The sequence below is a fragment of the Sarcophilus harrisii genome, chromosome 3 (assembly GCF_902635505.1).
Source record: "Sarcophilus harrisii chromosome 3, mSarHar1.11, whole genome shotgun sequence".
Taxonomy (NCBI): Eukaryota; Metazoa; Chordata; class Mammalia; order Dasyuromorphia; family Dasyuridae; genus Sarcophilus; species Sarcophilus harrisii.
In genome coordinates, this window is record NC_045428.1 from 225,344,038 (window position 1) to 225,364,702 (window position 20,665).

The following is a 20,665-nucleotide window of genomic DNA, read 5'->3' on the forward strand; positions in this document are numbered from 1 at the left end:
TGTTCCAAATTTTTTTCCTCCCTTTCTTACCTCCTCCCCTCTCCAAGACAATAAGTAATCTGATATAGGTTAAACATGTGCAATCCTTTTAAACATATTGCCATATCTTTCATGTTGGGAAAGAAAAGTCTGACCAAAAGGAAAAAAAAAAAAACTAGGAGAAAGAAAAACAACCAAACAAACAAAAGGGTGAAATGGTTCAATTCATGCTTCAATTCACATTCATTATCTATAGTTTTCTACGTGTGATTGGCATTTTCCATCCCAAGTCTATTTGAATTACCTTGAATTGTCCAATCTTCTTGTCTTGTTGTTAGTGTGTACAATGTTTCTCTGATTCTGCTCACTTCATTCAGCATCGGTTCATGTAGGTCTTTCTAGACTTTCTGAAATCAATCTGCTCATCATTTCTTATAGAACAATAATATTTCATTATATTCACATACCATAACTTATTTAGCCATTCCCCATTTCTTTGCTACCATAAAAAGAGCTGCTACAAATATTTTTGCCCATATGGGCCCCTTTCCCTCTTTTATCTGTCTTTGGGATACTGAAGTGAGACTGCTGAATCTCTATATAGTTTTATAGCCCTTTTGGCATAGTTCCAAACTGCTCTCTAGAATGATTGGATCATTTCACAACTCCACCAACTATGCATTAGTGTCCCAGTTTTCCCTGCACTCCCTCTAACATTTACTATTATCTTTTCCTGTCATCTTAGCCAATCCGAGAGGTGTGAGGTGCTACCTCAGAGTTTAGACACTTACTCTTCATGAGTTCAAATTAGGCTTCAGACACTCTTGTTCTAGTAGTTCAGGTCCTCAACCTTCAGGACTGAAGTCATTTGCCTAGAGTTTCACAACTAGTAAGTGTCCAAGTCTAAATCTGAACTCAGGTCTTCAGACACAGAACCAGCAATCTACCCATTCTGACATCTCAATTTCCTCATCTGTAAAAGGGGCCAGAGAAGGAAATGGCAAACCACTCTAGTATCTTTGTCAAGAAAGTCTCAAATGAGATCACAAAGTGTCAGATGCAATTGAAAAATGACTCAACAGTGTTTTAGAGAGGCTGAAGTCAGATTGCAGAAAGTGTGAATGTCACGTTGGGAGTTGGGATTTATCATGTTGACACTGGAGAGCCTCTAATAGTCTTTGAGCAGGGGACTGACATGATTTTGGAGCTGTGTTTGCAGAGGCTATTTCCTACAGCTGTGCACAAGATAATGGTTTGGAATGGGAACAAGAACACAATTTTACCTCTTCTCTCCTCACAATTCCTCTTCATTAGAAAGATCATTATACGTAATAGAACAAGAGCCATTCTGGCAACTGAATGATTCACAGAACAAGGCAGGAAGGGAGAAAAAAATCTCTCTCGCCTACTCTCATCAGGCTCTGAAACTTGGAGAAGTCTAAAGACCCAAATACTTACAGTTCTGAGGACCAATCTCAGATTAAGCAACTTTCTTATCTGGTCTGTATCACTTAGAATTGGCATGCCCACACTTCATCAGGATCATATATTTGTTGTTCATAATCACTTCTCTAAGACAAAATCCTCAAGTGCCTTTTGAATCATCATAAATTAAGTTGTATTTAACAGTGTTTTAGTGTTAAGTGTGCTTGATTGCATCCTAATTTTTTTCAAAATTGCCTATGTTTTGATCATAAGAGATTTCTTTAGAGATATAACAGCAAAAATAACTTTGTTGGAAAATTCTCTATTGTTTATGTGGAGGCATAAAAGAAGGTATATACCAGGAAAAAGTGTCCATCCATGACAATCATGGAAGATGACCTAGACAGAGTTTTTCAAATGAAAAAGGAATTTCCTTTAATAGAGCAGGAGTTCTCAGGATTGTTTGCATCACAATCCCCTTTGACAACCTGCTAAAGCCAATGGATTTCTTCTCAGAATAACACTTTAAAATGCATAAAATATAATACATAAAATTATAAAGGAAATCAATTATATTAAGATAGTTAAGATTTTTTTTAATTTTGAAAATTAATTTTAATTTAATTTGGACCCTTTGAAATCTACCCATTGATGTCTTAAGAGTCTGTGGACCCCAGATTAAGAACTTTTATTAAATTTTTTTAAAAAAGAACTTTTATTAAGAATCATCAGCTCGATACATTGTTGGTGGAATTGTGAACACATCCAGCCATTCTGGAGAGCAATTTGGAACTATGCCCCAAAAGTTATCAAACTGTGCATACCCTTTGATCTAGCAGTGTTTCTACTGGGCTTATATGCTAAAGAGATACTAAAGAAGGGAAAGGGACCTATATGTGCTAAAATGTTTGTGGCAGCCCTGTTTGTAGTGGCTAGAAACTGGAAAATGAATGGATGCCCATCAGTTGGAGAATGGTTAGTTAAATTGTGGTATATGAATGTTATGGAATATTATTGTTCTGTAAGAAATGACCAGCAGGATGAATACAGAGAGGATTGGTGAGACTTACATGAACTGATACTGAGTGAAATGAACAGAACCAGGAGATCATTATATAACTCAACAATGATACTGTATGAGGATGTATTCTGATGGAAGTGGATTTCTTCAACAAAGAGAAGATCTAACTCAGTTTCAATTGATCAAGGATAGACAGAAGCAGCTACATCCAAAGAAAGAACACTAGGAAATGAATGTAAACTGCTTGCATTTTTGTTTTTCCTCCTGGGTTATTTATACCTTCTGAATCCAATTCTCCCTGAGCAACAAGAGAACTGTTCGGTTCTGCACACATATATTGTATCTAAGATATATTGTAACCTCTTTAACATGTATAGGACTGCTTGCCATCTGGGGGAGGGGGTGGAAGGAGGGAGGGGAAAAATCCGAACAGAAGTGAGTGCAAAGGATAATGTTGTAAAAAATTACCCTGGCATGGGTTCTGGAAATAAAAAGTTATTAAAAAAGAAAAAGAAAAAGAAAAAAAAAAGAACCATCAGCTCATATTTGATTTTTGCTTTGGGCTTTTACAACAAATATTTTACTTTGCAGAAGGTGTCAAGTTTAAAAACATTATAAAACTACGTCATTGAAATCCATGACTACTCAAAAGAGATGAGATTAGAAATTCACACAGAGATCAAGAGGCCGAAGAATGTTTATTGTCCCCATCTGTGATAATGTCATTTCAGAAGCACCTTATCAGTACAAATGGCTTGAACTGGTCTTTTAAGACAGACAATTAGCTGGCCCTAGAATCAAATAAGATGAGGAAAATGGACTAGATTGAACTGGCAATATTGTATAGTGCTTTAAACAATTCGTTAAATGAGAAAATTGTCCTTTGAATACGCTTGTCAAAAGTATTTACTACTTTGATCGATGAGATTCAACCCAGAGATCAAAGCAGGACTCACTCTCTATGGATGGGGACCCGTATATGTCGATGAAATTGTGCTTGTTGCTTCAAGCTCTAGAACACTGCAGAATCCTAAAAGAGATCTGAAATCTCCTTAAAAGTATTTGGCTCGTCTATCCACACAGGAAAGAAGGCCAACTAGCTGGAGAATGTCTGTTGCTTATATTTCAATCTGTATTCAGATGAATAACCATAACAGCCCACATAGACAAAGAAGGGCACCCAGAGTTGAACAGCAGCAGGAGATCAGGCTGGATTACTTTCAGGAAGTTGCAAAGCCTCTCTTTACAGGTTTCAAGTTCCTTCTGAAAGCAAAGATCCGTCTCTTCACTGCTAACGATTCCTGTTGTAGCCCTCATGGAAGAAAGATGTGGAATGCCCCTGCCTGCAAAGATAGGAATCAGACAATTAGGTGGTACAGTGATTTGAGTGTTGGATTGGAGCAAAACCTGAATTTAAATCCTGCCTTATATACTTGAGCTCTATAAGTCTTACATTCTTGTGTAAAAGTTGGGCAAGTTTTTTTTAACCTTTCTCAGCCTCATTTTCCTCACCTGTAATTAGGCATAATAATAGCATCTAGCACCCATGGTTGTTGTGAAGATCAAAGGAGATAACATGTAAAGCATTTTTCATACCTTAAAGAGCTATATAAGTGTCAGTATTATCATTATTGTTATCATCGTCATCATCATTGTTATTATTATCACCACACAATCAAATCATGGATGGAGAGTGTGAGAAAATTTGAACATTGGAGGAACAAGGACCTCCAAAGAATAGGAATTTCCAAAGAATTGTAGGATAGGAAGAGAAGATGGACTAGCCACATAGCAAGAGTGAAGAGGACAAATGAATAATCAGAGTATTCCTCTGATACCTTTAAGATATTGGGAGAAAGTAAGGAAGGTCCCCAGCACATCTCTCCTCTCATTCCATTCTAAACTCTCCAGCATCTAGCTTCTAACATCATCATTTGACTGAAACCGTTCTCTCCAAAATTACCAGTGATCTTGTAATTATCAAATATAGACAAATGATTTTACTTGGGATTTTCCTGTGGGATAATGAGGGGCTATAATAGATTGCAAGCAGGGGGAATGAAGAATATCTCACAGATGGAAGTGATATTATAGAGACAGAATTTATTTTTAATTAATTATTTTATTTTATTTCAAATTTATGGAATAAAACAAGCATATTTCTATGACCTTTTTTTTTTTTTCAAAAACATGATTGCACAAGAAACTGCAAATCTATTACACACAACTTGCTATTCCTTTTACGACAATTTAGGGGGCAGTTAGTGTAGTGGATAGAGCACCAATCCTGGAGTTAGGAGGACCTGATTTCAAATCTGATCTTAGATTCTTAATCCTTGGGCAAGTCACTTAACCCCAACTGTCTGATCAAAAAGAAAAAGACATCATTTCAATTACTTGGTAACAGAGTGGCTATGAGACAGGAAGGACAGGGAAGGAGGAAGGGAACAAGTATTCATTAAGTGCCTACTATGTGTCAGGTATTATGTTAAGTGCTATTTACAAATATCCCATTTTACTATCACAATAAGTCTTTCAGGCCCATTTTATAGTTGAATAAACTGAGAAAAGACACAGGTGAAGTGGTTTCTCCAGAGTCCCAAAACTAATAAGTATCTGAGTTTAGATATGAACACACATATTCTTGACTCGAGGCCCAGAAATTTATCTGTTGTCACCACCTAAGAATAGGAAAGAATAAAAGATAAAAATACTTTTTTGAGCATAAGAGACTGGGTGAGTGAGGGTCTCATTGAAAGAGATTCTAAGGAGAAAAAAAAGAGCAAGGGGTTTGCAGAGGAAGAATGAGGGGGTGAGAGGGGGAAGTTCACTTGGTCCTTGATGAGTCTAATGGATAAATGGGCTGTGCCAGTTCTCCTGAATGCCACTGATCTGTGCTATGCATGCCTGTGGACTTAATTCTGAGCACATTGGGGGGGAGAACATTTAAGAATAACTGTGCTGTAAGCAGCCAAAAATCTGGTGCTAAGAGGTCAAAGACCTGAGATAAAATTTGGGAAGTCACCTGCATAGATAGAGGTAATAGTGAAAGACATGAGAGCAAATGAGGTGAATAAGGAGACAACAAAGTGCTTCTGGCTCAACATTTTAAAAATTTAATAGTATTTTGTTTTCCAATAAAATGTAAAGATGATTTTCAACATTCATTTTTTGAAAGATATTGAATTTCAAATTTTTCTCCCTCTCTCTCTCCTCTCCCTTTCCCTAGATTATAATCAATCTGATAGGTTATACAAGTGCAATCATGTAAATACATATTTCTATATTAATCATGTTGTGAAAGAAAAACAAAAGGAAAAAAAAACCAAGAAAGTGAAAATAATATGCTTCAATCTTCATCCAGACTCCATCAGTTCTTTCTCTGGATGTGGATAGCATTTTCCATCATGAATCTTTGAAAATCATCTTGATCATTGTATTGTTGAGAAGAGCCAAGTCTATAACAGTTGCTGATTGTGCAATGTTACTGTAACTGTGTACGATGTTTTCCTGATTCCACTCACCTCACTCAGTATCAGTTCAAAAAAGTCTTTTCAGGTTATTCTGAAATCCACTTGCTTATTATTCCTTATAGCACAATACATTATATATTATATATTATAGCTCCATTACATTCCTATACCACAACTTATTCAGTCATTCCCCAGTCTATGGTCCTCCCAATTTCCACCTCTTTGCTACCACAAAAAAATAGTTCACAGTTTAAATGGTTCATATCCACTTAAACCCTAAATTCTCAAAAAAATTGTTCACAGTTTAAATGGTTCATATCCACTTAAACCCTAAATTCTCTGTTGAAATGCTAACTGCCAATCAACACCTTTTTGCAGAGTCGCTGAGATGGAATGGAAGCAGAGTGGCTATTAGCTGTTAAAAAGCAGTCAAACCTGTACACAAGGAATTAGATAATGAATGACATATATTTTCTAAATGGGAACTTTATAAAAAAAAGTGGACTCTTTCAAAGACAGAAGTTTTTCTTTTCACACTCATTAAGGTATGATCTCACTTCTCAGCTGGTTTTTTGATGGAGAAAATACTAATAATGTAGATTAAACTTGAAAATATGTTCTGAGTACATTTTGGGGGAGAACTAGTTGTTAAATATTTCCAGCACTCCCTTGTTCTGGCAACATTGATTTGGAAGTTTTCTTCCTATCTCAAGGCTTGGGATCACAATTCATGGCCCATTGAGAAAGCGAAAGGGAGATGTAGAATGGTGTAAATTATCTTCCATAAAAGAGGCAAGAAAAAGCTGTTACAGTGAAGGGGGAATGGAGGAGGGACAGGGGAGTGAGGGAATCTTACTGTTATCAGAATTATCTCAAAAAAGAAATAACATACACACTTAATAACCTCAACAATTCACAATTTTAAAGTGTTTTAACATTTACAAAGCACTGTCTTCCCTATAATCTGATGAAACAGGTAATACAAGCATCATTCATTATACCAATTTTGCAGATGAAGAAGTTGAGACACTGAGTGATTAACACAGATTAAATTTAAGGATGTGTTGGTGCACATTTTTTTGACTGATTTACCCAGAATCATACAATCAATGAATGAAGCAAGCTTCAACCCTAAGTCTCTTGACTTCTTTTCCATTTGTAATTAATAGTCTTCTTTTAAGATACAATCTCCTAAGCAGCTCCACAAAGCCAGTTTTATTGTTAAACACAATTGAGTTTCTTCTGCTTCTAGTGTTGTGCAATTACCGTTTATTCCCCAGAAACAGCTGGGAAGTGTTGCTAGACTAAAAGAACATGTGTCTTAGGATGGGAAAGAAATGGAAGCAACAATAAGGTAAAAGGAAAACACATTTTGTCAAAACCAAGCTGATGTAGATTTTCTGGTAAAATATTTTATGTGTCATGTGTTTAAAAGACAACATGAGTTGGAAGACAATTTGGTAATGTTGTTCAGAGGAAAGAGTACTGTGCATATAAGGTCTATCAGAGATTGAGAGCTGGAATAGACTTTAGAGGCCGTTTCATGCAACCCCTTGGTTTTACTGATTAGGAAACTGAGGAATAAACAGGTCACATGACTTCTCAGGATTTATATATATATATATATATATATATATAATTGTCAGTGGTAGAATTTGAATCTAGGTCTGAATCCTAATATCTCATTTCAGCACTCTAACCACTGCATCATGTTTTCTCTCAAGTTTGGACTGTGAAGATCAGATGCTGAGAAATTAAAAAATAAAAAGATTGGAGTAGGGAGAACTTTAAACCCAGGTTCTGAAAATCAAAAAAAGGAGAAGAAAGCAAGCAAGCAAAAAAGAAGTGAAATGAGACTAAAAATTTGGATCTTCCCAGTAAGACCTTATTGCAAATAGCAGCTGAGATAGTTTCTGTTTGCTTTAGAGCTTTGGTAGAATTTGCTAATTGTGGATCAGTTGAGCAAACCAAGTCATTTTTGCAGAAAAGGCAGGAAAATTCCCAGAGGAAGGAGAAAAGTCCATTTTGGATAAAACTTGGTTCAGGAGAAGCAGAGCAACATACTAGATTGAAGCTGATGATGGTCTCACAAAGTTTAAGACCTATTTCTGTTATATATTGGTTGTGTGACTATGCAAATCATTTAACTTCTAATTATCCTAAAGTAATGGTGTTAAACTTAAACAGAAACAGGACCACCAATCCATACATAGGATCTCTCCACTGACACATTGACTTGGTTTTAAAATGCAAAGTTATATATATTTTATTGTATTTTTATTTATTTTGTAATATATTTTCCAATTACATTTTAATCTGGTTCCAGGGGCACTCAGGAGTATTGCTGGTACATATAGCCAGCACTGGACACCTCTGCTCTAGGTAACCCTCTTAGACTAAGTTGCAAAGAATATGGCAGCCTTCCTTGGGCCTTTTATTAAGAAATTCCCTAGACCAGTGAAATCACAAATCCAGGGGTTTCCAATCACTAAGTTCCTATTCCAAGCATTCTTTAAACATAAGAGCTGGCCACAGAGCAACAGAGAATTCAATATTTCAGTCCCAGTATTTGGGGAAGAGGAGTGGCCAAAGTTCCAATGTAAAACCCACCCTTCCCCTCATCATCAACCTAATCCTCTATTTCCTGACTTCTCTGGGCTTTCTACACAAATTCCAGCTCTGTTTACTGCTATCCAAGCATTTGTTCTAATTCTTCCTTTAAACTATCATGCAGGACAAAGGCTGAAAATGTGGAAAAGCAATAATTTTTTAAAAACAGGAACATAAGATTCTTTCTTTGCATCTCACTAATTTGCCTGGATAAAATAACCTTATCACCATAAAGTATAAGAAAGGAAAATCATTCAGGACCAAAATGGTACGTAACAAAATATCTCAACAAGTGACCAAAAATTACTTTTCATAGGATCAAAGAGTTTGGTTGAAAAAAAGGGAAAAAAGGAAAAAAAGTAACATGATAGCTTTATCATATATTTTAAAGAAAAAGCTAGTCATGCATAATAGATTTGTAGTTTCATGTACAATCAACTTTTAAAAATTATACTATATTATAGAAATGCTTGTTTTATTTCATAAGTTCAAAATAAAATAAATATTTTTAAAGGGATTTTAGAAAGGAAAAGGATCTATATGTGCAAAAATATTTGGAGTAGCTCTTTTTTTTTAGTGGCAAGAAACTGGAAATTAAATGGATGTCCATCAATTGAGGAAAGGCTGAATAACTTATGGTGTATGAATATAATGGAATATTATTGTTCTAGAAGAGATGATAACAGATTCATTTTAGAAAAGTCTGAAAAGACCTATGTGAACTGAGGCTGAGTGAAGTGAGCAGAATCAGAATATTGTACACAGTAATAACAAGATTGTGTAATGATCAACTGTAACAGGCTTGGTTCCTCTCAACAATATGGTGATTCAAAGCAATTCCAATAAACTTGGGATGGAAAGTGTCAGTCACATATAGAAAGGGAACTATGGACACTAAATGTAGATTGAAGCATAGTATTTTCACCTTTTTTGTTTGTTTTTTTCTTTTCATGGTTTTCTCCCCTTTTTTGTCTGAATTTTCTTATTGGACATGGCAAATATGGAAATGTGTCTTAAAAGATTGTACATATTTAACCTGTTTTTGATTGCTTGCTGTCTTGGGAAGGGGGGAGGTAAGTCAGGGAGGGAGAAAAATTTAGAACATGAAATCTTACAAAAATGAATGTTGAAAACCATTTTTTCATATATTTGGGGGAAATGAAATATTATTGATGGAAAAAGGATTTTAGAGATTATCTTGTCAAATACTTAATAAATGATAAAGGAGAGACCAAGAGAAATGAAGCAAATTACTCATTCATGATCTACATGAAAAAAGGAGGAAATAGAGACATGTAGACCATAATCCTGCTTTCTGGCATGAGCACTTAATAGTCCAACATGAGCAGAGTTTCATGAAATTCGATGTTCATATAATTTTTAAAAATCTAAATAATAATATCTTGAATTTATATCACAAAATTCATAGGACTGAAAAATATTTTGCACCTATCTTTTAAGTAATCTGTACCTCAACTGTATGACATCACTGAAGGACTGATTCAACATCCCCATTTTGTACATGAGGAAACTAGAGCACAAGATTGGTCCAATCAGGAGGACCAGATATTTAACCTGTGGCAATATGGAAAAGAAGAGGAAGTGACTTCAGTGAGAGTATGAGCTGAGAGTAATTTCACACAAGAATAAAGTGACAAAATACCCAGGAGTTTTTCACATTCACCTAAAACCTGTAGCTCTATAACTTCCACCAGTTGCTTCTACTTCTGGTAGCAACTACCAGAGCCAAGCAAATACATCTTCCAATCCTATATTATGTGATTATCATTCAAATATTAAAAAAAAAAACAATTACATTGTTTTCTCTGCTCCAGAGCAGAGATGAAGAGTCCTTCAAAAGTTCTTGCAGGGATCAGAGCCCTCACTATCTTGGTTGCTATCTCCTGATCCTCTAGCTTGTCCACATCTTTACTAATATACTCAGAAAAAAGCAGTCATTTTCTTAAATAATGGAAAATATGATTTAGGGTAATTAGTCAGCTACTCTAACTTAACATGAAAGGCAGTAGAAGAAAGGAGATTTTTTTTTTTGTCATGAGTGGCACATAAAGGCCCAACCACAGAGGGTAGCAAGGTAGTGCAGTAGTGCAATGGATAGAGCACTTGTCCTGGAGTCAGGATTATTCAACTTTCTGAGTCAAATCTAGTTTCAGATACTAGCTGTGTGAGTCTGGACAAGCTACTCCTCACCCTGTTTGTCTTGGTTTTTTATCTATAAAATAAACTGGAGAAAGAAAAAGACAGACTAGTCTGGTATCTTTTCCAAGAAAACCCCAAATGGAATAATGAAAAGTTATACATGACTAAAAAACAAGTGAACTAAACATGGAGAGTAACAATTGGTTAGTTTTTATAGTTTAAAAATCTTATATCATGGCACCATTCTTTTCCTTTTTTTTTTTAATTAAAGCTTTTTATATCAAAACATGTATAGATAATTTTTCAACATTAACCCTTGCAAAACCTTGTGCTCCAAATTTCCCCTTTTCCCCCTTTCCCTCCTCCCCAGGTGTCAAGTAATCCAATATATGTTAAACATGTTAATATATATGTGAAATCTAATCTATATATACATATTTATACAATTATCTTGCTGCACAAGAAAAATCAGATCAAAAAGGAAAAAAAATGAGAAAGAAAGCAAAATGCAAGCAAACAACAACAAAAAAAGTGAAAATGCTATGTTGTGAACCACCCTCAGTTCCCACAGTCCTCTCTCTGGGTGTAGATGGCTCTCTTCATCACAAGATCATTGGAACTAACCTCAATCATCTCATTGTGGAAGAAAGCCACATCCATCAGAATTGATCGTCATATAATCTTGTTGCCATGTACAGCGATCTCCTGGCTCTGCTTACTTCACTTAGCATCAGTTCATGTAGATCTCTCCAAGCCTCTCTGAAATTATGCTCCTGATCATTTCTCATAGAACAATAATATTCCATGACACTCATATATTATAACTTATTCAGCCATTCTCCAGCTAATGGGCATGCATTCTGTTTCCAGTTTCTTACCACTACAAAGAGAGCTGCCACAACATTTTTGCATATGTGGGTCCCTTTCCCTCCTTTAAGATCTTTTTTGGGATATAAGCCCAGCAGAAACACTATTGGGTCAAAGGTTATGCACAGTTTGATAACTTTTTGAGCATAGTTCCAAATTGCTAAGAATGGTTGATCCATTCACAATTCCACCAAAAATGCATTAGTGTCCAGTTTTCCCACATCCCCTTCAACATTCGTCATTATCTTTTCCTGTCATCTTAGTCGATCTGAGAGGTGTATAGTGATATTTCAGTTGTCTTAATTTGCATTTCTCTAATCAATAATGATTTAGAGCACCTTTTAATAAGAAATGGTTTTAATTTCTTCATCTAAAAATTGTCAGTTCATATCTTTTGACCATTTATCAATTGGAGAATGTCTTGAATTCTTATAAATTTGAGTCAATGCTGTATATATTTTAGAAATGAGGCTTTTATCAGAACCTTTAAATGTAAAAATGTTTTCCCAATTTGTTGTTTCCCTTCTAATCTTGTCTGCATTAGTTTTGTTGTACAAAACCTTTTAACTTAATATAATCAAAATTGTTTATTTGGTATTCAGTAATAAGTTCTAGTTCTTCTTTGATCACAAATTCCTTTTTTCTCCATAGATCTGAGAGGTAAACTATCCTACAGTCTTCTAATTTATAATATCACTATGTCTAAATCATGAACCCATTTTGACTTTATTTTGGTGTTAAGTGTAGGTCAGTGCATGGCACCATTTCTTACAACATAATTGCCTACCCCACTTTTAGAAATTTTCCCTTGTTTAAAAAAATATTAAGTATTATTAATATATTAATAAATTAGAGCTTTGATAGAACCTAGTTTTTCAGGAAAACCTGACTTATTTGTTTTAATTGAATAAATGGGTATATTTAAGTAGAAGTTGTACTTGAAAATATCCAATAATTATGGTCTCTTCCCTACCCACCTACCAGAGGATATTGTGAACCCTACCAATTTACATAATAATTCTGTCTTAAAAGAAAGGGGGAAATGACTCTTATTAAAGCTGATTGAGTTCAAAAAGCAATAGTTCATCATAGTTCTTTCTTTCCCTGGCCATTTGCTTGAAATCTTCTTTCAGTAAAAACTTCATATCTATTCTAGAAGTGATAGCCCTCCTAAGACCACTCACATATCCCCAAATCAATGTCTGCTATGATCAATTCATCATTTAATTCTCTGTATATTGTGGTCTTTTTGTTTCCCTTATGCACTGCATATTTTTATTTTTATGTCCATTTTACTGAATTAAAACTTATTCATTTTATTGAATTAAAACTTATTAAGTACTTATTATATATATGTGTCATGTACTTTACTAGGCATTGAGGAAGATATAAAAATCAATAAAATAGTTTTTTCCTTCGAGGAGCATACAATGTGAATACATAAATGAACAAAAATAATGCAAATTAAAATATTATGAGTATCTAAGAGCATTCTGAAGCCTTCTGAAGCAAAGGAGAAATAACTTCCAACTAGAAAAAGTGGGGGAGAAATGGCCCTTCAGTTATATATAATTTTAATATGATCAACATGAAGCGTCCTGAAAAGAAAGTCCTCTGAAAAAAGGCAGAGCAAGTTGTTGGGGTTTTTTTAATCTTCATTTTAAAGATGTGAAAACTGAGGCACTGTGAGTTTGAATGGCTTCTCCAAAGTCACATAGCAATTCAAGCTGGGAATTGAACTTTTAGCAGGTAAGGACCCTATCTAAGCTATTCTATAAACTATCTTGCATAGTCCCAGGAACTATGGGGGCATTTAAAAAGTGTTATTCAGGGGCGTTATGGGGAAATGGTATGTTTTTATATAGGATACGCTAATGTGATTATCATCAATAGACTTACAATCCAATGTATCAAAAGTCCTCAGACCTGTTATTTAAAGGACAACCAGCCAATGTGAAACATCAAAATACAAATATTTAAGAAACGAAATGGCCTCTAAAACTTCTAAAAGGAAGCAATTTATCTTATCCATAATATCTTACACAGTTTATTATTCACACAATGCAAGTGACATTTAAATCATGTAAATTTCTCTAGCTTCTCTACTAATAGCAACAAAGCACACATTTTCAGTTACATAGAGCAATGAATAAAATCTATTAAAGGAGAGAAAGGCATTTCACGTTTCTATATTGCTCTCTTTGAATAGAGCTTTGACTGTTTCTTTACATTCATATTCTGACTTTTTAAATAATAGATGATTATATTTATTTTTATTTTTTATTCTTTGGGTCTTGTTTCTTGTTTCTCTTGTTTTGTTTCTCTAGCTCTTTTTTTCTCCCGCCTCTCTGTTCCACCCCCTTTTTTTCTTTTCTTTCCTTCTCTTTCTCCCTCTCAATTTTTTCTATCCATATTTGCAACTGTGGTTCAACTGCCTTCTCTTTCCTTCCCAAGATCCCCTTTCTCGTATTGGTGAGTCTTTCCTGGAATCTCTATTTTGAAGAAAAGCTCAAATCAGCCATCCTTTATTCTCTCCCATGGTCCTTTTTTTCATTTTTTAGAACCCCTCTCCTAAATTACATATAAAGATAGTTTTCAATATTAATTTTATTAATTTTTGTAAGATTTTGAGTTCCAAGTTTTTTTTTCTTCTCCCCTTTTTTCCTTCCCTCCCCAAGACAGCAAGCAATTGGATTTAGGCTACACATGTTCAATTATGCTAAATATTTTCACATTAGTCATGTTATGAAAGAAGAATCAGAAGAAAAGGAAAAACCACAAGAAAAAAATTCTGAGAACATTTTTTGAAAATAAAAATAGTATGCTTTGATCTGCATTCAGATTCCATGTGTATGGCATTTTCCATCACAAGTCTTTTGAAACTATCTCTGATCACTGTACTGTTAAGAAGAGGTAAGTATCATAACTGATCATTGTACAATGTTGGTATTACTGTGTACAATGTTCTCCTGGTTCTTGTCACTTCATTCAGCATCAGTTCATGTATTTACAGCTTTTTCTGGTCTGCATAGTCCTTTCACCTTCTTTTTATATATTGTCTTTGAGGACAGAGACTGTCTTTTTGCTTATATTTTATAACTCCAGCTGTTGGTGTAGCACACAGCAAAGAATAAATACTAGATTTAACTTCCTTCTTTCCTTTCTTTCCCCCTTTCTTTCCCCTCCCTTTTTCTCTTGCTCCCTTCCCCTAATTATATGTGAAAAAACAATTTTCAACATTTTTTTAAAGACCGAATTCCAAATTCTCTCCTGCTCTCTCACTCTCCTCATTGAGAAAGCAAACAACTTGTTATAGGTTATACATGTTTTCATGCAAGACATATTTTTATATTAATCATGTTGTAAAAGAAAACATTGATCATAAAACCAAAAAAAATTATAAAAATATGCTTTGAAATATAGTCAGACTCCATCAAGTCTTTCTTTGGGGATGGATAGCATGTTTTATCATAAGTTCTTCAGAATTGTCTTTGATCATTGTATTACAGAAAATAGTTGTCATTCACAGTTGACCTTCTTACAATATTTCTTTTACTCAATACAGTGTTCTCCTGGTTCTATTTCTTAGTAAATATTCTGGGATGTTTTGCCATTTCCTTCTCCAAGTCATTTTACAGATATGGAAACTGAGGTAAGTAGGATTCAGTGACTTGTGCAGACTTACACAATGTCTGTGGCTGGATTTGTACTCCAGAAGCTGACACTTCCTGACTCTAGAACCAGCACTCTATCCACTGTATGAAGCTATTTCTATGTCCTTTGTATTAAGAGCCCAATTGATAGGAGAGAGAAGCAAGAATAATGAGAGATGAGTCAAGCATCCTCTATATGGTACATTTCCTCAACTGTAAAATGAAAATAACAATATTTAGGCCCTATGCAATTCCTGTAGAGGGCTGGAACTTTAGAGAAATATACTTAAAAGAAGTATATTTCAATTCAAGAATACTTGAAACAAGGTGTTAACTCAGTGGAATTGATGAGATAATGGTTTCTTAGTTCACATATATTTAGTATGATATGATATAATCACTTTAGTTTGATATGATATAATCATTCTAGATTGGTTTATACTCAATATACTGTAATGATGTAATTGTAATAGGGTATTTAAACTGGGGACAAAGTCAGACTCAGAGGGAGACTGGTTGAGACTGGCAGACTGCTGGAGAAGACTGGATCAGACTGAGATTGTCAGACTATGATAGGCACAGACTGTGAAGGAGAGAATACAGACTCTAGACTTTATTCCTGATGATTCTCCTGGCGTCTATCCTGCTGAGACCAAGGACCTCCAAAAAGCTAGCCCGAACATTACAAATTCCATAGGAAGATTGTCAAGATTAAGAAAGCTAATGCTATAGGCTTTGAATTCTGTGGGGGCAGGGATGGAATCAAAAAGTTTCGAGTCAAATTCCATCATTAATACTTATTAATCAGGTGATCTTAGAGAAGTCAAGGTCTTAGTATCCTCAGCTCTAAAATTCTAGGGTTGAACTTCCGGGGTCCCTTCTAACTTAGCTGTGTGAAATTCACAGTATCTGTTCTGATTTTCTGAGATTTCTATAGACACTTCTCATGAGAGTAATTCATATGAGAAGATTCAGATATGCAAAAGTAACCAACTCAAAGGCAATGAAATGATCCTCTCCTGTGGTCTTGTACTTGTCATCCTTAGTGATATTTTTGCTCTGAAAGTATTTTTAATTCTTTTCTCCCAACACACACTGTTTCTGCATCTGTCTCTCTTCAATACAGCTTCCTCTATCCCAAACCCCTAAACTAGCCTCTAGTGTACATTTCCCCTTAGAATTGGACTTCCCTGTTATGTAAGGACTGGCCAAAGGAAATGAGGCTATTTTAATCTACAGAAAAAGAAAACTTCAACAGGATATGGGAGTTGTTTTCACGTATTTGAAGAGTAGTTTTGTGCAAACAGAATTAAATTTCTTCTTCCTAGATCCAGAAGACAACAGAAGGAAAGAAGAATAGCTGGAAATTTCAGAATTTAGCCCAAGAAGTAGAGCTTTGTTGTTGTTCTTCATTCTTGAAAAGGACTAAATTGATATCACTAAGTTAAAAGTCAAGTTAGTGTGTCTGACTGTGGCTGATCAGACCAATATAAGCTTAGAATGTTCTCCCACAAATCGAACATTCATAGTCACTTGAATATTTGGGGTGTATTCTCTAATTTTGTGTATCTTGAGTTTCTTCTGAGCTAATTGAATTCTGCTTTGCTCACAGAGCACAGCATCTCCTCTGATCATCTGCCATGCTGGGCAGTCCTGCACTTGTGTCTCCCATATCATACAATTAATTCTAAAATTTTAATAGAGACCTTGAGAGTGTCCTTATATCACTATCACTTTTTCTTCAGAAAAATTATATTTTCCCCAGTTACATGTAAAAACATTAATTTTGTGGTTATACATATACATTTGTTTTTTTTAAGCATATTTTCTTATGAATCATGCAGTAAGAGAAAAAAAAAGAACAAAAGGTAAAACCACAAGAGAAAAAAACAGAAGGAAAAAAGTGAACATAGCATTTCTTGATATATGTTGTCTATTTTTTTCTCTCGGAATGCAGAAGGCATTATTGGGATTGTGCTGGATCACTGAACTGCTGAGAAGAATCAAGTCTCTCATAATTGATCATCAGTCTTCTTGTTGCTGTGTGTAATGTTTTTCTGGTTCTACTTGTTTTGCTCAACAATGGTTCAGGTAAATCTTTCTAGGTCTTACTAAAATCACCCTGCTCATCATTTTATAGAACAATATATGTCATATGTCATAACTTATTCAGCCATATCCCAATTGATGGCCATCAACTCATTTTCTAATTCTTTGTTACCACAAAACGAACTGCTACAAACATTTTTGCACATGTGGGTCCTTTCCCTTCTTTTTTGATTTCTTTGGGATACAGACCCAGTAGTGGTACTACTGGATCAAAGGTATGCAGAATTTTCATAGTCCTTGGGGCACAGCTCAAAATTGCTCCAGAATGGTTGGATCATTTCACAAATCTACGAACAATTCATTAGTGTCCCAGTTTTTCCATTCCTGACAACACATCATTACCTTTTCCTATCATTTTAGCCAGTCTGAGATATATGATGTGATACCTCTGAGTTTTAATTTGCATTTCTTTAATCTAAAATGATTTAGACCACTTTTTTATGTGACTATAGATAACTTTAATTTCTTGATTTGAAAATTATCTGTTCATATCCTTTGGCCATATCTCAATTGGATATAAATCAATTATGATTTATAGTCTTATACATTTGACTCAGTTCTTTATTTCAGAAATGAGGTCTTTATCAAAAACAATGACTGTAAAAATTTTTTCCCTGATTCCTGCTTCTCTTCTAATCTTGGCTGCATTGCTTTTGTTTGTGTAAAATCTTTTAAATTTAATACAATAATGTCCATTTTGCATTTTATGATGCTCTCTAGTTCTTCTTTAGCCATAAATTTCTCCCTTCTCCAAAGATCTAATTGGTAAACTATTACTTGCTCTCCTAATTTGCTTATAGTATCACCCTTTATATCTAAATCATGTACCCATTCTGACTTTATTTTGGTATAGGATATTAGATATTGGTCAATGCCAGTTTTCCAACATATTTTCTAGCAATTTTTGTGAAATAGTGAAATGAAGTTGGAACTAGATTACTGTAATCATTGATTATTGCGTTTGTATTAGTTTTTCTGACTATTTTGTGAATACTTGCCCTTTGTGAGCTCTCCATAAAATAATCTTTTTGGCAGTAAAATTGAATTTGGCATTCAAACAATGTGGTCAGCTTAATGGAGTTGTGCTCTCTGCAGTACAGTGAAAATACTTGGCAGTTTAGTTTGAGAGAGGACTTTGGTATATGGTATCTTATCCTGCCAGATGATTGTCAGAATCTTACTCATAATTCAAATGAAAATGATTCAGTTTCCTGGCATGGTGCTGGTATAGTGTCCAGCTTTCAAAGGCATACAATGAGGCTAACACAACAACACAACATACATTCAGTTTGGTAGTCAATCTAATAATTTTCCTCTCATACACTTACCTTCAAAAAGTGGAATCCATTGTCTCAGGAGATTCCTGTGTTCTCATCACTTGAAGGAGGAGCTGGATAATTGCACTTGTCGGGGCTTTTGTAAATGATCCTTGTTCATATTTATGTTGGACTAATATAAGAGGGTTCATGAAGCGAGAAAGACTCATTTTCATGAGTTCAATCTGGCTTTGGATACTCTCTGTGTGCTCCTGGGCAAGAATTTTTAACCCTGTTTGCCTCAGTTTTTTCATCTGTAACATGAGTTGGTGAAGGAAAAAGCAAACCACTCCAGCATCTCTGCCAAGAAAATTCTAAATGGGCCCACAAAGTATTGGACATGACTGAAATATCTGAACAGCAAAAATATTATAAAAGTATGTGAAGACTTGGAACTATTATAGCTTCCTTCTGCTTGTCTGGAAGATGCTTAATACTTGAACCCAGGATAGGAAAAAATACTTTTCAAGGTGATACTAACTGGACCAAATTTGGACGGATTCTTCAGTTCTTATAGGTATTCTTATTTCCATTGAACAATTCTTAGCACTAGCCATCAAATCTGCAGGATTCAGAACATTGTGGAGAAAGAGGAAGTATGTAGTACATATCTGACTGTTTAGGGACTCCTTGGAATAACTAACCATGCTCATCTCTACATACCCCAAAATAAAGCTATGTGAGAAAATTGTGAATATGCTTCATTTGTCAGATCATGGTAACAATGCATTGGCTTTCCCAAAAAAATGTATTCATGACACAATTTTAAGCTTAATCTACATTATAATTTTCCCATTACTTTTAAAAGTCTAAACAATAAATCATAACCTGAATCATAGCATTTGTTGATATGTGCAAAGTGTAAATGCTCACACTGAAAATTTTAACAATTGGCTATAAAAAGTCAGTTTGAACTGACTCAAGTAAACCCCTGAACCACAGGAATCCTTTGTACCCAGTAACTCATACCAAAACAATCAGATTGTCTCTAAGGTACCTTCCAGTTCTAAGATGCTATAACTCTCTAGCTTGGTTCCTCAGTTAAAGTGTGAGTAATGTAAACTCATCTAACCCAAGACTTAATCTCTAGTCACTATCCTTCACTCTCACAGAAGTAATTCCTTCTATATAAATAGGAGTTGTTCTCTAAGGTCTCAGTTAAGTCAAAATCAATAACCATTATCATTCTGTGAAGCATGGATCAAGACAAAAGTCTCAAGCTGAGAGGAAATAAGAATTTTCAGCATCTTATTTAGGGCCTGCCTGTATCAAAATGGTAATATCTTATTTTTTTTAACCAACCAATAGTCAAGAAAATCTATGATATTAGGGAGTGAAAGCCATTGTAGTCCATTTGATATTCTAAAGGGTTTTTTATATTTGTTTTATATTTTATTGAACATTTTATTATTTATATTATATTATATATTATATATGTGTATATAACATTATATTATATATTTATATATATAATATATTGTATTATATATACTTTTATATTTTTTATATCATACTTTTATAGAAGGGGTCATGGGGAGGATGGTGGCCAGAATATTTGGAGTAAGAGAATGTGACTCATAACTCTGCTAAGGTCATATATATGCCATTGTACAAGTTGCTTCCTCTCTTAGAAACTCAGTTTCCTAACCTATAAAGCCAAGAGAATTCAGATGCTTTCAGATATACTCCAGTCAGCATAAAGCATAACACTTTCCAGAGACAGATTGGTTCCAAGTGAGTCTTATTCAATCTAGTAACCAAATCTCATTTTGGGGGGTGATAAATCCAAGGAAGCTCAAGGGTTCAACTTCCCAAAGCAGAGAAGGAAAAAAAGAAGCTAGTAAAAAATAAAATGAAAAGAAAAGGGGGGGGGGATACATGGAAAGAGGAAGAATCCAAATGAAAAAGATGAGCAAAGATTCTACTGAAAAAGAGAAAAAGAGCAAGAATTAACACTTGCAATCACAGGTCCATATGGGAACTTCTATATTCTTTTATACTATACCATAATTCTTCACAGCAAAGTTCAATACTATGTCAAGAGAAAAAATG

The 20,665-nt window shown here is 34.6% G+C and overlaps 1 protein-coding gene across 1 annotated transcript in view; it reads right to left on the reverse strand.

The window, feature by feature from the left end:
• Positions 1 to 3,370: 3,370 nt before the first annotated feature.
• Positions 3,371 to 20,665, reverse strand: part of VWA3B (von Willebrand factor A domain containing 3B) — a 226,643-nt gene continuing 209,348 nt past the window's right edge. The window contains exon 29 of the mRNA XM_031959109.1: positions 3,371 to 3,768. Coding sequence (XP_031814969.1) covers positions 3,717 to 3,768 — 52 coding nt within the window. The 3' untranslated portion in view covers positions 3,371 to 3,716. The remainder of the gene's footprint in view (positions 3,769 to 20,665) is intronic.